Genomic DNA, 17,249 nt, shown 5'->3' with positions numbered 1-17,249 from the left:
TTTCATCAATTACTTATCATATATAAAATTTTAGGTTAATATATAATAAAATTATATTTTAACTTTCAAAATCTTAAAATTTTTAAAAATTTACGAACATCGACATCTAAATTTTTTTTATTATCCCCGAATAACTCTTAACAGTAATTTAATTGAAATTTTATAAAATATATATATAAAGAGAGTCAGAAAATAGAGAAGGGCAGCCAATAGAAATCAAAGTTGAAAACAATGGGCACACGTCGCAGACTCCAAAGGCTAAAAACCGCCACGTACCTCTTTTTACTCACTCAGTCATGTGCTTCTTTATTTTACATTTTTTCATTATTTTCTTTTCTCTAAAACATAATTAAATTAATATTATGCAATAGGAGAATAAAAATTATAACATAAACTTAAAAATCAATTATATTATAAAGTTTTATATTTTTAGTTTAGTGATTTAAAAAAATTTATCCAGAAAATTTGCTATTTAAAAAGAGAAGTGTACAAAGGAGCCGCTAATTTAGTTTCCTTTCCTAAGTTTCTCGTTTGCATTAAGGGTAAACTACGGCTGATATTAGTGGATTCACGTTTTAGTTCAATATGATTATTATTTTTTAATTTATAGATAAATAAGCAATTAATTAATATTATTAATTTGTTACATATTTTGCCATTCATCTATTAAAATAATGACATAACACATTAGTTTAAAGAGTTAATAATTAAATTAATCCCGAAATATAAATAAAATATTTAAAAATTTTGATATTTTAGTTTTCTTCTTAATAACTATTCTAAAATGTTTTTAACCATAAATTAAAATAATTATTTTTAATTAATATTTTAAAAAAATTTTAGAATAATTATCAAGAAAATAATTAAAAATAAAAATAATATTTTATTTATATTTTAGGATCAAATCGATCATCAACTTTTAACGAGAAATAACGGATGAATGATAAAAAGTAATAATGACTATTACATAAATAAAAATATTGGATGGCCAAAACATAAATTTGACCAAAGTTTAGGGACAACGGTGGTGTTTACCCTCACATTAATTTTAAAGAATCCTGTAAAAAAGTTTAATTTTCTTTTTTTTTAAAGAATAAAAAAAGAAAATCTTCAATGTGCCGCCGCCTACCACCACGTCCACGTGTAAGAAATTTCTACCCTCCAATTCGGTCCTGTCCTGTTCTTACAAAAGCCGCTACCCTCACCACTATTAGTGCCCCTCTCCTCTCCTTTTCTCTTCACTCCACATCTCATATTCCTTCATTTCTCTCTAAATCCTTCCATTTTTTGGTATGGCGATTACCTCTTTTTTTTTTCCCTTTTTATTTATTTATTGTTTATTTTGTTCTTTGTCTAGCATTCAATTTCTTTTAATTTTTTTATGTTTGATTATATTTTGTTTCTCTCTGATTTCATGTCTTTCCCTTCAAATTAAGCCATTTAATTTTTTTTTACCGATTTTTACCTTGGGTTTATGCCAATCTATTTCCATCTTAGTTAGATCTCGTCTTTGCCTTGTTTAATGATTTTGATTTTTGAATGTTTTTTTTAATAATGGGTGCAGATATTTTTTTTGTAAGTAAAGGAACAGTGAAAAGCAACAGGAAATGGCAAATATAGATATCGATGGGATCTTGAAGGAGCTTCCCAATGATGGGCGTATCCCTAAAACCAAGATCGTTTGTACTTTGGGTCCGGCTTCACGGTCCGTACCTATGATAGAGAAGCTGTTGAGGGCCGGGATGAACGTTGCTCGCTTCAATTTCTCTCATGGCAGTCATGAGTATCATCAAGAGACATTGGATAATCTTAGGTCTGCTATGCACAACACCGGCATCCTTTGCGCTGTCATGCTTGACACCAAGGTCCATTTTTCCCTCTTGTTTTTCTATATGATCTTATTATGTTGCTTGGATTTAAGTGTGAGCATCGAATACAAGTACTTAAAGGCTTATTTTGGAGGATTTTATTCGAAAAATAAGAATCGAAGTAATATAGCATTAGTATAGTTAGTAGTAACTCACTCAACATGCTCACTTGAAATTAACTTTGCTGTGTCTTTCAATGGGCGAAAGAGCTACTTAGAGATAACCCAAAATTTTCTATACATGCTAGTATTATGTTTTTCCGACTCGGGTATGTCGGATTCAGGTACAGTTCTCTTATACGGTATACCTCGACATCAAATACATTGTGTCCGCCTTGCCGAACCCCCCCCCTTACACTTCAGACTCCTCGCTTGAGAACCCCTCCTAGCGTCTCCGTATTCAGGGACACCTCGCTTAACAAGATCTTTGACTGAATCCCCAAGTCAGGTCAAGTGGGTCCTATATACGGATAACTTGATCCAATCGGAGAAGCCGCATACATACGGACATCCTACCTTAGACCTGTCGGTATGGACCACCTACCTATCCAGGTCCAACCACAACACGACGTGTGGCACCTTGGGATAAGGGAAAAGCCTCATAAACCAGGGCCCGGATGAGAGGGCCGGAAGCAACCTCCATACTATACCTTTCTGTTAAGACTTAATCACCTTCATTGCCATCTACCTTCGACCACCTTATGGCTCTCCACCAATTGGGTGAACCGTCCTTCATGTATCAGCAAGAATTGTTGAAATGCCCCTTGAAGGATTGATTGAAAATAAAGAGTCAACATAACTAACCCAACATATCAATTTGGGTTTTTGTTGTAACCTTTAATAAACTTAAAATGAAAGATACGAGTCCTAAGAATGTTATATGTATACGTTTTCTCAGTTCTTTTAGCGCATGGTTTTTCATTTTCTGATGGTTGTTTGTATTTGATTGTGCTTTGCTGTTGCAGGGCCCTGAGATTCGAACTGGATTCCTGAAGGATGGAAAAGCTGTTCAGCTGAAGGAAGGCCAGGAAATTACTGTAACAACCGATTACGATATTAAGGGAGATGAGAAGATGATCTGCATGAGCTACAAAAAGCTGGCTGTTGATCTGAAGCCTGGGAATACCATTTTGTGTGCGGATGGTACAATCACTCTTTCGGTGTTATCCTGTGATCCTGCTGCTGGGACTGTGAGATGCCGATGTGAAAACACAGCGATGATCGGTGAGAGGAAAAATGTCAACCTTCCTGGTGTCGTGGTGGATCTTCCCACACTCACTGAGAAGGATAAAGAAGACATCTTGGGATGGGGAGTTCCCAACAGTATTGATATGATTGCTCTTTCCTTTGTACGCAAAGGGTCTGATCTTGTCAATGTTCGTAAGGTCCTCGGTCCCCATGCTAAGAAGATTCAATTGATGTCGAAGGTGTGTTAAATCTGTTTCCCCTTTCAATTACGATTTAAAAATGAGAGGTTCTATGTGGTTTCTCTATGCAATTTGATTGTTAATGATGCGAGGTTTCCTTGTGGTTGCGATTCATTTAGGTTGAGAATCAGGAGGGTGTTATCAACTTTGACGAGATCTTGCGTGAGACTGATGCATTTATGGTTGCCCGTGGTGACCTTGGAATGGAAATTCCGGTTGAGAAGATCTTCCTAGCACAAAAGATGATGATATACAAGTGTAATCTTGCAGGCAAGCCTGTTGTTACTGCCACTCAAATGCTTGAATCCATGATAAAGTCTCCGAGGCCAACCCGGGCTGAAGCAACCGATGTTGCTAATGCTGTCCTGGACGGTACCGATTGTGTCATGCTCAGTGGTGAGAGTGCTGCTGGAGCCTATCCAGAGCTTGCCGTGAAGATCATGGCTCGAATTTGTATAGAGGCAGAATCTTCCCTTGACTATGGAGCAATCTTCAAAGAAATGATCCGATCGACTCCACTTCCAATGAGTCCACTGGAGAGTCTTGCATCCTCAGCTGTACGAACAGCTAACAAGGCCAAAGCTAAACTCATCGTTGTCTTAACCCGTGGTGGAACGACAGCCAAATTGGTCGCCAAGTACAGACCAGCTGTTCCTATCCTATCCGTGGTCGTCCCAGTCTTGACAACCGATTCATTTGATTGGACCTGCAGTGACGAAGGTCCAGCCAGGCACAGTCTGATATATAGGGGCTTGGTTCCCATCCTGGCAGAAGGGTCAGCCAAGGCAACTGATGCCGAATCCACCGAGGTCATCTTAGAAGCTGCAATGAAGTCAGCTACGGAGAAGGGATTGTGCAAGCCTGGTGATGCCATCGTTGCACTGCACCGTATCGGGGCTGCTTCGGTTATTAAGATCTGCATAGTGAAGTGAAATGATGTAGAGAGCCATGGATGGACATCAAAAGCTGGCTTTTTCGATATTGCATTTAATTATCCCTTTATTGTTCTTAAAAATCTAAGCTGGTTCAACTTTGAATATTCAGCTGAAACACTGTTTTGTCTCAGCTTCTGATGACTTGCTAGTTAATCGTTAATGCTGGATTTCTTGCCCCAAAATCTTCGGATTTAAATTAAGTAATCATGTTTCATGTCGGATCCATTTTTATACATGGAAATGAAGATATTATATATTTCAATTGCATGAAAAATTTTGAACAAGTTGGACATTTTTGTATTACACATTTTATCTAATAAAATTACTGCAGGGCTGTTATTCTTTACTTCATTACTATGTAATTAAGCAGTTTAATAAATCATTTTTTAAATTATTTAATGGCATTTTACTAATTTTTTACTCCAAATCTTGAATCTCATATTCAAATATCTATCTTTGAACCTCGAACTTGTTTAGGATTTAGAGTTCTAAATTTAGGATTTTGGTTTAGATTTGAGTTAACTAAATTTAGGATTTTGGTTAAGGTTCAGTGTTCAAGTTTAGAATTTAAGATTCAGGGTAAAAATTATCAAAATTATGTGTTAATGATATGAATTAGAAATGATGCAGTGAGAAAGATCCATAAAATAATTTTTCATTTTATGTTTTCCTATTTTTAAAATTTTCAACTTTAATTTTTTATTTGTATTTTTAGTAGTTTAGTCCTGTATATTCAAAATGTTAAAGTTCAATTATTCAAATCGGTAAATATTCAAATTAACAATAATAAGCTAACAATATTATTAGTATCAATTAAGTTTTTGCCAATTGAATCTTAATTGATTGACATGAGTATTGTTATTTTACGGAAGACTTGGATTCAAGTGAGTGAAGTACATTATTCTTTTAATTATGGGTTTTAATTTTAAGTATTGTGTATAAAAGAGAAAATCAAAATTTATAATAAGATTGTTTAAGTTTTTAAAAAAGTACACATTTAGTTTTTTAAAATAAAATAAATAAAGAGATTAAATTAAATAGAGTGATGAAATTTCAGAAGTCGGGAGCATAATTAAACCTAATTAATCTGTTGCTGAATAAAACATTTGTTCCATTTAAATTAAGAATTTTATTTATATAAATTTAGTATTTTCCTTCTTCTTCTCCTTCTTTTTTTTTTTTCATTTTTTCACTTTTTTTTCTAAACACAACAAAATAAAATAAAATTTCTTCCTCCCACATAATTTTTTTCATTTTTCATTTTTTCTTTTAATTGCCTGTAATGTATAATAAATTAATTTATACGTTTTTTTGTAAAATTAAATAAAGAGAACAAATTTATAGGATTTATAAAAATAAATGATTCGAGTTATTAATAAAATAAAAAACACAAATGGCAAGTTGATGTTGCATTTAAAAATTGATATAATAATAAATTTAGTCTTCAACTTTTAAATATTATATTTATTTAGTCATAATTTTAAAAAATTAACCCTCAAAATTTATAAATGATCTCAATCTAATCCTAATTCTAAAAATATATAAAAATACATAAATATTTTTAAAAAATATAGTGATAAATTTAAATTATATTAATATTAAATAAATTTAATTATATTAAAATAAAATAAAATCCACCACCCCTACTCTTTTTAGTAGTGCTCATGGGCTGGGTCAAGTTGGGTTAGGGCTGAGCCTAAGCATGATATTAACATACTTTGTGCTAGCACAAACCCGAATCGACTTGAAATATGAGTTTAAAATTTTGCCAAAACTCGCCCATATCTGTAAAAGATTAATCCAGACCCATTTTAAGTCAATTCATATTATTTTTAACTTTTTAAAAATATTTATACTATTTTATTTTAATATTTAATAAGTTTATATTTTTTATTCAAAGTTTTTATATAGTCATCTTAACATTATTTTAATATTATATTAGAGTAATATTATATATTTAGTATATGTTTATTTTTTTAATATGTTCTAAATTACATAATATAAAGTATTATAAATTTAAAAACGAGTCAGACTCAAGCCTTGAATATTCAAACTCAAACCTAACTTATATTTTAAATAGGTTTAATATTTTTATCCGAACTCTCCTAAGTTTCAGACAAACATTTAAACCTTGACGAATAATCTGAACATGAACAGTTGTGGCTGTTCCCCTCCCTCCAGGAATTCACAAACTAAGCCATGAAGTAATTTTGGAAATAGAAATAAGTTTTGATATGATGCCACCGCCTTCTATTGCCGGTTGCAAGGCAAATGAGAGAAGGCAAAAGATGAACGCCGCTAAGGTGCGAATCAATTTTCATAAACCTATGGCAAATATATTGTAATATTGTTATAATACTTCGAATTTCGCTGAATCTTCATAAATCTTTAATTAGTTAATATATTTTAGATTTTGTTTAATTTAATATTTTATTCAATTAATTTTTTTAAAATATAATGATTTATTTAGTCTTCCAACTTTACAAAAAATCATTCTAGTCCCATTTAATTTCTGTTAATTTTACTAACGTGACATTCACATGATAGTCCACATGTATGCACGTTAACAATTAATTATTTTTAAAAATAAAATATTAAAAATTACACTTTTTAATCATTTTATATTTTTTTGAATTTTTAAAGTTTGAAAAATTAATTGATTGCTAATGTGGCATCCACATGTATGCCATGTCAGTAAATTTAGTAATCGTTAACTTTTTCATCCATTTTGGGATGATTTAACAAATAACATAAATTTAAGAACTGAAAGAGAAGAAAAATTAAATGAATGGTTAATATGATTTTTTATAAAATTAGAGGGCAAATTTTAAAAAGTCCAAATTTGATTTTCTTTAAAAAATATTCTTTTTCCCAACTTAACAAACATGATTATAACAAACAAATAAAAAACACAACAATAAAATACTTTGAAATAGTAAAATGAACATCTTTTACTACTTCCCTGATCATTATAAATACATCATACAAATACCAAAGATCATCACACTGCACATTATTTTTCTAGAGCTCTTAAAAGAATTAACAAAGATGGAAATTAAAGGCTATATTGTGGCTTTAATAATGGCAATGGCGATGATGGAATTGGCGTCTTTAACACTGGCAACCAGTAGGAGAAGTATGCTCACCAATGGCATTGGATTGACTCCTCCCATGGGGTATGTTGTATTTTTAGCTCTTTTTTCTTTTATTTTTTTAATAAGTACGTGTTTTGTATACCCTATTCGAATTTGCAGGTGGAACAGTTGGAATCATTTCGGATGCGATATTGATGAAAAGATGGTAAAAGAAACCGGTAAATATAGTATTAGTAACCATATATATGCTTTTTTATTTGAAATTATTTTCTTTTCTTTTTTTTTCAAAGTATTATATACATTAGCTTAAACATGAATATTTTTTGTTTTTATTGACAGCTGATGCTCTAGTTTCAACTGGTCTTTCCAAGCTTGGATATGTATATGTTAATATAGGTATATGCTGTTATTATAATTTTTCATTTACTTTAATCTAAAAAAATAAATACCCTTTACTTGTCATCATTGATTTTCAACATTTTTGCTTTCTTAGATGATTGCTGGGCTGAAATTGCTCGTGATGACAAGGTAATTAGAGCTTTGGATGTTCTTAGTATGTAAGGATTAAAAAATATTTTTTTGTGGCTTATAATTATTGGATTTTGATCAAATTTCAGGGCAATATAATGCCTAAGAACTCGACATTTCCATCTGGGATAAAAGCTTTGGCAGATTATGCTCATAGCAAGGGTCTTAAGCTAGGAATCTATGGAGATGCAGGGTAATGTACTTACTATTGATGCTCAATTGTATGAATCTTGTATAGGTTATATGACAATTGCTTATGGATTTAATAGTGTTTTCATTTTGTACAGGTATTATACTTGTAGTAAGACAATGCCTGGTTCACTCGGTTTAGAAGAACAGGATGCTAAAACCTTTGCTTCCTGGGTATGATTTTCAGTGATCATTTCCCTTGTTTTAATTGAACCTAAAGCTTAATCAAGTTGGTTCGTGCGATAATTGTTTTGTATGCAGGGTATTGATTATTTGAAGTATGATAACTGTCACCATGATGGATCAAAGCCAATTGAAAGGTGGTGTAGTTGTCTTCTTTGTTTTGATTTGCAGCCATATTATATGCTTATATATTGCTTTAATTTTTCGTGTAGATATCCTGTTATGTCTAAAGCTTTGAAGAAGGCTGGCCGCCCCATATTCTTTTCTCTGTGTGAATGGTACTGTCTAAATCACAGTTTGATTTAAGCTTTTAATTTAAGTAACGATTTTCTGATTCTTTTTTTTTTTTTTTTACTTTGCCATGTGTTTGATTTTTTGTTTCTTAGGGGAGAAATGCACCCTGCTGAATGGGGTTTCCATGTAGGAAATAGCTGGAGGACAACTTGTGACATAACTGATACATGGGAAAGATAAAGATTTGTTAACGTATTTGGAGGATGTTAGAGTCGGCCTAGAGTATAACTTACGATATTTTGTTGCCTGGCAGTATGATTTCGAGAGCTGATCAAAATGAATTGTATGCTCAATATGCAAGGCCCGGTGGTTGGAATGGTTAGAGTTTTCTTCTAGTTCTGCAATTTTTTTTGAACCATATTAAATGTTTTGTGATTACAATTCTTGTTATATCGATAGATCCGGACATGCTTGAGATCGGGAATGGAGGGATGACGAAAGATGAATATATAGTACATTTCAGCTTATGGGCTATTTCCAAGGTATGACAATTGATATTCACCTTTTTTATGCTTGTTGATATGCATGATGTTGCATATCTGGTCTGAAAAACATGAATGCTATTGCAGGCTCCTCTTCTTCTCGGCTGCGACATAAGGAATATGACACAAGAGACTATAGAGATCATTTCAAACAAAGAGGTCATTGCTGTTAACCAAGGTACATAATTAGAAGTACAGTTCTTCAAAAACGCTTTAATGCATCAATAGTTATCGAACTTTTTTAACTTAATGCGATCTTCTGCATTAGATTCTTATGGTATTCAAGCTAGGAAGGCTAGGATGCACGGTGATGAAGAGGTGAAACCTATGCAACAACCCCTTTTGCTTAACCATATGATCATATAACATGCTCGGATTGGTCACTTACATTTTCGGTGCCTTGTAACAGACTTGGGTTGCGCCACTTTCCAGCTATAGGACAGCAGTTGTCATTCTCAATAGGGGTTCAGTTCGCTATTCTGTAACCGCGTTCTGGGAGGATATGGGACTAGACCCCAACATTGTAGTTGAAGCTAGGGACCTTTGGGAGGTACTCAAATTATAGCTACAAGCTTTAGTATATCCTACTGTCATTTTCCATTGCTTTAGTTCACTTATTCATGCACATATATGAATCTCTTGCAGCATAAAACACTGAAGAACCGATTTGTGGGCAATATTACAATAATGTTGAACCCTCATTCATGCAAAATGTATGTGTTGAAACCAATTTCTTGAACTTAGTGATTCTTGAATTGGGTCACTTTATTTTCTTTTTTTCTTTTGGATTAGCATTTTGGAATTAGGAATTAGTTCTTTAATAATATTTGATGAAGAAAGCTTTCCTCTTTAATGTAGTTGGATTAGCACTTGTAATTAGTTTCTTAATAATATGAATGAAGTAAGCTTTTTTACTCCAATGTCAGATGTTGTTGCTGTACTCTTGCAGATTTTTTTCATATTTATTCATTAGATTCAAGTCATTGAAGATGATAAAAACAGAAATGAATTGGACTTAATTACTACAAATCCAGGTCTCCAAATTGTATTATATATTGTTAAAAGATTTGTTGCTCTGCTATTTTAAAGCTTATCCACAATTATGAACCTCCACATTTATAGAAAGGGATTTTTTGGTCAAATTTTGCATAAAACAACTGCAGAGTGCAGGAATTTTGGACCATCTCATATATTTTATTTGCTTGAATAGTAAAAATATAATAATTTTTTGCCTGCAGTCCTTTGGTGGCTCAAACCATTGCTCAAAAGTCATTTTTCTTTGATAGTCCAAGAGAAATTCCGAGAGTACTTCGATTACCTTATTGAATCAGGAACTTAATTCAATTGATTCATGAACCAAGATCACCCCGTAATTAAGTTTCCACTAAAGGGAGCTTTCATTTATGGGGACTAATCTTTGAATAGGACAAAAAGTTGAAAACCCAAGTTATTATTACTATTATGATCATGAACCCTAATTTCAAGATTGAAAACCCTATGTTTACTTAAATATTTACGCTGATAGGCCTGGCTGGCATTGCAGAAGGAACCTACCTATATGTATTCTTCTGCCTGTCACAACAGCCATGACATGCAAAAATATTAACTTGGGATTGTTCCAAAGAGAAAACTACTCACTTCTCAATCTTATATTTAAATCATCCAGGGCATATCCTTGATATATTCTTTGTTGAATGTACTACTAGTATTTTATATTATATATATGTACACACATACATTGACGTACCAGGCAGATTGAAAGAGCATACTGTATTGTGACAATGGCTTCCAGAACTCATGGACTTGTGCAGGTCGAAGAGAATAACCGGGACGGAACAGAAGAAGAGAAGAAGGATGGAGAGGCTGCTAATAGAGCATTTCCATTTTATATGCTTTTGCGGTATGCAGATACACTGGATTGGACTCTTATGGCACTGGGGACCTTGGGTTCTATAGTTCATGGCATGGCTCAACCTGTTGGATATCTGTTACTAGGGAAAGCTCTTAATGCATTTGGGGACAACATTAATGACATTGATGGCATGGTTAAAGCACTCAAGAAGGTATCCATCCACAAGCTGCACCGACTTGAAAAACCGATCATTTCGAATATTCGGTTTTACAAATCTCTTTGTCTTGTTTGCTTGTGCAGGTTATTCCCTTTGTATGGTACATGGCTTTTGCTACATTCCCTGCTGGTGTACTAGGTACCTTAACGAGCTGCCAATATGATATTCAGACTCCATAGAACTCCCATGTACTGCTTTATTCTTATGGTTTCGAGTTTTGCAGAGATCGGATGCTGGATGTATGCAAGTGAAAGACAAATGGCTCGACTACGGTTAGCATTCCTGAGAGCAATGCTAAGCCAGGAGATTGGAGCATTTGATTCGGATATAACGAGTGGGAAAATCATTAGTGGAATGAGTTACCACATGAGTATCATACAAGATGCAATAGGGGAGAAGGTACATAGATTATTCATTCGATTCGATTCACCTTGGTTTAGCTTATTTTCACATACTGCTAACATACTTATGGTTCCCAGCTAGGCCATTTTCTTTCAAGCTTTGCAACATTCTTTTCTGGAATTCTTATTGCTGCTATATGCTGTTGGGAAGTGTCCCTACTTACTTTCGTGGTTGCTCCTACAATTCTTGTGATCGGAGCCACCTACACTAGAAAAATGATTGCTATTTCAGCTACTAAGATGCTCTACATATCAGAAGCTACATCAATGGTAGAACAGGTAAAATTAGCATCATTCCATATTTTCAACTTCCAAAGGTGATTAGTACATATATGTATAAGTTACCTCAGTAATAAACATCTGAGGTTTACATGCTGCAGACCATCTCTCAAATCAAAACAGTATTTGCTTTTGTTGGAGAGAATTCTGCAATTAAATCGTTCTCAGAGTGCTTGGATAAACAGTTTTCATTAAGCAAAGGAGAAGCACTGATAAAAGGTGTAGGCACTGGCATGTTTCAAACTGTGACCTTTTGTGCTTGGGCACTGATCATATGGATTGGAGCCGTTGCCGTCACTTCCCGGAAAGCAAAAGGAGGGGATGTCATAGCCGCGGTTATGAGCATTCTCTTTGGATCCGTGTAAGAAAAAGACCTCATCCTCGAGGTGAATAAAATGATTCATCCCACTTTCAACATGTATGTAATACAGGATTCTCTTGCAGATCACTTACTTTTGCTGCACCAGACATACAAATCTTCAATCAAGCAAAGGCTGCAGGGTATGAGGTTTTCAAGGTGATACAAAGAAAGCCAACAATAAGTTATGATTCAAAGGGAAAGGAAGTTGAGAAGATCAGTGGTGACATTGATATACGCCATGTATACTTTGCTTACCCTTCTCGTCCCGAAAAGTCAATCCTTCAAGGATTTTCATTGTCGATTCCATCAGGAAAGACGGTTGCTTTAGTCGGCAGCAGCGGATGCGGAAAGAGTACTGTTATCTGCTTGGTTCAAAGGTTCTATGATCCCCTCAAAGGTTTTTCAGCTTCTTCCCTGGGTCTGCATGCTATAAATTGAACCGGTTTCGATATTAACATGTTGACGAAAGTGCTACACATTGCAGGGGAGATTTTCATTGACAATCATAACATCAAGGATCTGGATTTGAAGTTCCTCCGGAAGAATATTGGAGCAGTATCCCAAGAACCATCACTCTTTTCCGGTAACATCAAGGATAATATCAAATTAGGAAACATGGATGCAAGCGATCAACAGATCCATGATGCAGCAACGATGGCAAATGCACATACTTTCATTTCTCAACTTCCGAATCAGTACTCAACTGAGGTCGTCCACCTGGTCTCCGTTGTGTTAAGTTTCTATCATGCCCTATGCGAGTCGACCAAACAAAGATAATTTTACGGTTGAAACTGAATGCAGGTAGGCCAAAGAGGAGTGCAGTTATCAGGAGGGCAGAAACAAAGAATTGCCATAGCAAGAGCTATTCTAAAGAACCCTCCAATTCTTTTACTCGATGAGGCAACAAGCGCACTTGATTCAGAGTCGGAGAAACTGGTTCAAGATGCACTGGAGAGGGCTATGCAGGGCAGGACCGTTGTCCTAATTGCACACCGGATGTCAACCATTGTCAATGCCGATATAATCGCAGTTGTGGAGAATGGACAAGTTACAGAAACAGGAACTCACTCCAGCTTGTTAGACTCTAGCAATTTCTATAACAATCTGTTCAGCATTCAGAACATCGGGCAGATTCGGGGTTCGAGGTAGGTTCAAACAAATTCACACTAATACTTAAGGTAAATTATTGAAAACACTAACTTGCTTGGAATGTGGAAAATGGTAGGACTACCGAAACTACTGAAGAATCTGCCACTGCTGATAAACAGTTTTCAACTCTAGACATTGAGCTAAAAGAGGAAACAAGGGAACTCGATGGACATTGTACCGAATCTTCGGAGCAAGTTGAACCGCAAAGGAGTGAAAACACGAGTTTGTTCTTCAGAATTTGGTTTGGCTCAAGGAAACGTGAGCTTGCAAATGTTGCTACTGGTTCTATAGCTGCAGCTTTTGCTGGTGTTTCAAAGCCATTTTTTGGATTCTTCATCATAACTGTGGGAGTTGCATACTACCAGAAAGATGCAAAGCAGCTAGTCGGAAAGTATTCGATTATCTTTGCACTTATAGGATTGCTAGCTTTATTCATGCACACCCTGCAGCATTACTTTTACGGAGTGGTTGGAGAAAAGGCAATGGCAAACCTCAGGAAAGCTTTATATTCAGGTACTAATCTATCCTATTCGAATATCCCAATATGTCGTTCTGAATCCAAATCTTATCTCAAGCACATACTTAACCTCTGTTACATTAAACTACTTCAGGTATACTACGTAATGAAGTTGGTTGGTTTGAGAAACCAGAGAACAATGTTGGTTCACTTACCTCAAGGGTCATCAACGACACCTCAATTGTCAAAACCATTATTTCCGATAGGATGTCCGTTATCGTCCAGTGTATTTCTTCGATACTGATTGCAACAGTAGTTAGCATGGTTGTTAACTGGAGAATGGCACTAGTAGCTTGGGCAGTGATGCCTTGCCACTTCATTGGTGGACTCATTCAGGCCAAATCAGCCAAAGGATTCGCAAGCGACTCGGCTGCTACTCACCGTGAAGTTGTTGCCCTTGCATCTGAATCCGCAGCCAACATACGAACCATAGCATCATTTTGCCATGAAGAACACATACTAAGGAAAGCTAGAATCTCCCTGGAAAAGCCAATGAAAAGGAGCATGAAAGAAAGCATCAAATATGGCATCATTCAAGGCTTTTCCCTTTGTTTATGGAACATAGCTCATGCTGTCGCATTATGGTACACAACAATTTTGGTCGATAGGAAACAAGCAAGTTTCGAAAATGGTATTAGAGCATACCAAATTTTCTCCCTCACAGTACCTTCAATCACTGAACTATGGACATTGATCCCTTCAGTCATTTCAGCAATTAACGTACTAACGCCAGCATTTGAAACCCTCGACCGGAGAACCGAAATCGAACCTGAAAAACCGGAAGATTTGCAGCTTGAGAGGATCAAAGGAAAGATCGAGTTCCAAAACGTTAAATTCAACTATCCATTAAGGCCAGAAGTGATTGTCCTCAACAACTTCAGTTTACAAATTGAACCAGGAGCAAAAGTAGCCATTGTTGGACCAAGTGGAGCTGGTAAATCCTCAGTGTTAGCCATTTTACTAATGTTTTACGTTCCATTGGAAGGAAGGGTTCTTATTGACGACAAAAACATAAAGGAATACAATCTAAAGATGTTGAGGAAACAAATCGGATTAGTACAACAAGAGCCACTTCTTTTCAGTTCTTCCATTAGAAACAACATCTGTTACGGAACCGAACAAGCTTCAGAAACCGAAATAATGGAGGTATCAAGACAAGCAAACATACATGAATTCATAAGCAATTTACCGGATGGATACGACACGGTTGTCGGCGAAAAAGGGTGTCAACTTTCCGGCGGGCAAAAGCAAAGGATCGCCATTGCTCGAACCTTGCTAAAGAAACCTGCAATCTTGCTTATGGATGAAGCAACGAGTGCGCTGGATGGTGAGTCGGAAAGGATCATTGTAAAGGCCCTGGAATCATTGAATCAAAAGGGTAATGATGGGTTAGTGAGTAGAATCACGCGGATTACAGTGGCTCATAGATTATCGACGATTATAAGCTCGGATTTGATTGTGGTTATGGATAGAGGAGAGATTGTTGAGAGTGGGTCTCACTCAACGTTGATATCAATATCCGAGGGAGTGTATTCGAGATTATGTAATCTCCAGAATGCAATGGAAATGTAATCTTTGGCGGTTCTTTTTCTTTTCTTCTTCCGTTAGAATGTTAGAAACATGCATTAAGCGAAGGTACTGCAGTTTTTGAGTGCCTTCGAAGAACAGATGTAGTTTAAAAATAATCTCTAAATTCAAGTCGAGAAAAGGAAAGTTAGCTTTTGATTGATGTATCCGTGGGATTGCATTCGAGATTATGTAATCTCCAGAATACAATGGAAATGTAATCTTTGGTTCTTCTTCCGTTAGAATGTTAGAAACATGCAAAAAGCGAAGGTACTGCAGTTTTTGAGTGCCTTCGAAGAACAGATGTGGAAAGTTAGTTTTTGATTGATGTATTCTGTGAGTAATCAAAATATAAATTTATTAATAGTTTAAGGGCTTTTAATTAATTTATTTTAATTATATTTTAAAATGTTTTATTAATTTTTCAATCTATCCTTAAATTTTATGGTGCTGAGGAATTTGTTAGAATTTTATTTATATTAAAATTTTAATATTTTAAAATTTAATTTAATTGTTTGAATAAATACATTGAAAAATTCCAAATTTTGCTAGAAATTTCAAGATGAAATTTTAATAGTTCAATTTCTTTTTTCAAATTTTACTTAAATAGAGGATTTTCAAAATTCCTCATAATTCATTTGATTTAATACACATGATTTCACTATAAAATAAAAACTTTAAACTTTAAAAATAATTTTTATTTAATTATAATATATGTTTTTAAAATTTTGTTTTATTAAAGCTATTTATAAAGTTTTATAAATATAATGATATCGTTATTGTATATTTTTATATTATTTATTTAATATAATTATTATTTGAAAATTTGAAAATTCCAACAACATCTTAAACAAATAATGCTTTGATATTATCGACCTGAAATTGTGACATTTATTTTAAAATTCATGTTTTATTCCTTTTTTAAATATCTTTAAATAATGTTGATAAGTTTTAATTCAATTAGTATAGGCGTTGTTGTTAAATATCTTTAAATGATGTTGACGAGTTTTAACTCAATTAGTATAGGCGTTGTTGTCAATGGAGGAGGACGTATGATCGAGTACACTAAAACATATTATTCTCTTATTTATGAGTTGGGAAAAATTATAGATAATTTTAAATATTATTTCAAAAATAACAAATATGATGGAAACTTGTAATAAAGTTATTAAAAAATATCTTTAAATGATATTATCTTCACAAGTGAGAATTTTTTTTTTGTTTGTTTATATCTGCACTATCTTCTTCTCACTTCTCAGTTTTGTCAACTTCCATCATTTATCTCACCACTCATCAATGCTTATCCCATTCAATTGCAAAATATTCCATCCGTATCATGAAGAATTTCTATGATTTTTATTACCAACATTTTAAAATTCTGGATTTAATTAAAATTTTTAATTTTTAGAAATTTTAATGAGATTTTAAAAAATTATAAGGGTTTATTTTAAGATTTTAAAATTTTGAGAGAATTAATGAAATTTTCCAGAAAAATAAATTAAATTCTTTGAAATTTTAAATGAGGGACCTAATTAAAAAATTTCAAATATTGGTTGGCCAAAGCTCATCTACCTTCATTACATTCTATAGAGGTGTAATCAAGCTAAATCGAGCTTACATATCAGTAAGCTTGAGCTTGATTCGAAATTTAGAACTTGATATTTGACTCAAGTTTGATCAAATATTATTTTTAAGCTCAAGTTATTCGAGTTCGAATTTGTTTCATATTTGAACTTGATTAAGCTTGTAGGTATTCAAGCTCGGCTCAATAATTAAGCTTAAAGTTAATAACATATATTAAAAGTAATAACTTAACTTAAAATATGTATTAAAAATGAAAAGCTTGATAAGGCTCGCAAATCATTTAAGTCTGGTATTATTAAAGCTCAAATTCAACTCAATCAATA

At 33.8% G+C, this 17,249-nt stretch overlaps 3 protein-coding genes across 3 annotated transcripts; all 3 read left to right on the top strand.

Moving 5' to 3' along the window:
• Nucleotides 1-1,093: 1,093 nt before the first annotated feature.
• On the top strand, nucleotides 1,094-4,411 carry LOC108476035 (pyruvate kinase, cytosolic isozyme). Its single transcript, XM_017778091.2, has 4 exons — nucleotides 1,094-1,290; nucleotides 1,565-1,865; nucleotides 2,833-3,294; nucleotides 3,414-4,411. The coding sequence occupies exons 2-4, from the start codon at nucleotides 1,608-1,610 to the stop codon at nucleotides 4,224-4,226; spliced, it is 1,533 nt and encodes a 510-aa protein (XP_017633580.1). The 5' UTR covers nucleotides 1,094-1,290; nucleotides 1,565-1,607; the 3' UTR covers nucleotides 4,227-4,411.
• Nucleotides 4,412-7,214: 2,803 nt separating this feature from the next.
• LOC108474983 (alpha-galactosidase 1) lies at nucleotides 7,215-9,738 on the top strand. Its single transcript, XM_053026204.1, has 15 exons — nucleotides 7,215-7,405; nucleotides 7,484-7,542; nucleotides 7,664-7,720; nucleotides 7,818-7,852; nucleotides 7,942-8,045; nucleotides 8,140-8,215; nucleotides 8,303-8,361; nucleotides 8,437-8,502; nucleotides 8,611-8,692; nucleotides 8,770-8,836; nucleotides 8,918-9,000; nucleotides 9,088-9,178; nucleotides 9,269-9,318; nucleotides 9,410-9,550; nucleotides 9,646-9,738. The coding sequence occupies exons 1-15, from the start codon at nucleotides 7,278-7,280 to the stop codon at nucleotides 9,736-9,738; spliced, it is 1,191 nt and encodes a 396-aa protein (XP_052882164.1). The 5' UTR covers nucleotides 7,215-7,277.
• Nucleotides 9,739-12,566: 2,828 nt separating this feature from the next.
• LOC108474984 (ABC transporter B family member 19-like) lies at nucleotides 12,567-15,348 on the top strand. The gene is made up of 4 exons (XM_053026222.1): nucleotides 12,567-12,830; nucleotides 12,912-13,255; nucleotides 13,336-13,772; nucleotides 13,871-15,348. Exons 1-4 carry the CDS (start codon nucleotides 12,567-12,569, stop codon nucleotides 15,346-15,348), a joined length of 2,523 nt encoding a protein of 840 aa, XP_052882182.1.
• The last annotated feature ends 1,901 nt before the right edge of the window (nucleotides 15,349-17,249 follow it).

Source organism: Gossypium arboreum, chromosome 3 (genome assembly GCF_025698485.1).
Source record: "Gossypium arboreum isolate Shixiya-1 chromosome 3, ASM2569848v2, whole genome shotgun sequence".
Lineage (NCBI taxonomy): Eukaryota > Viridiplantae > Streptophyta > Magnoliopsida > Malvales > Malvaceae > Gossypium > Gossypium arboreum.
The sequence above is the reverse complement of the archived record's forward strand: the minus strand, read 5'-3'. Positions and strand labels throughout refer to the sequence as shown.

What these genes read in the sequence shown, in the direction of transcription:
- LOC108476035 (XM_017778091.2), top strand. Translation starts at nt 1,608, where the DNA reads ATGGCAAATATAGATATCGATGGGATCTTGAAGGAGCTTCCCAATGAT. An exon ending in CTGTCATGCTTGACACCAAG is followed by an intron (nt 1,866 to 2,832) that starts GTCCATTTTTCC and finishes TTGCTGTTGCAG; the next exon opens with GGCCCTGAGATTCGAACTGG. An exon ending in AGATTCAATTGATGTCGAAG is followed by an intron (nt 3,295 to 3,413) that starts GTGTGTTAAATC and finishes CGATTCATTTAG; the next exon opens with GTTGAGAATCAGGAGGGTGT.
- LOC108474983 (XM_053026204.1), top strand. Translation starts at nt 7,278, where the DNA reads ATGGAAATTAAAGGCTATATTGTGGCTTTAATAATGGCAATGGCGATG. An exon ending in AAGGCCCGGTGGTTGGAATG is followed by an intron (nt 8,837 to 8,917) that starts GTTAGAGTTTTC and finishes TTATATCGATAG; the next exon opens with ATCCGGACATGCTTGAGATC. An exon ending in GGTCATTGCTGTTAACCAAG is followed by an intron (nt 9,179 to 9,268) that starts GTACATAATTAG and finishes CTTCTGCATTAG; the next exon opens with ATTCTTATGGTATTCAAGCT.
- LOC108474984 (XM_053026222.1), top strand. Translation starts at nt 12,567, where the DNA reads ATGTTGACGAAAGTGCTACACATTGCAGGGGAGATTTTCATTGACAAT. An exon ending in CAACTGAGGTCGTCCACCTG is followed by an intron (nt 12,831 to 12,911) that starts GTCTCCGTTGTG and finishes AACTGAATGCAG; the next exon opens with GTAGGCCAAAGAGGAGTGCA. An exon ending in CAGGAAAGCTTTATATTCAG is followed by an intron (nt 13,773 to 13,870) that starts GTACTAATCTAT and finishes AAACTACTTCAG; the next exon opens with GTATACTACGTAATGAAGTT.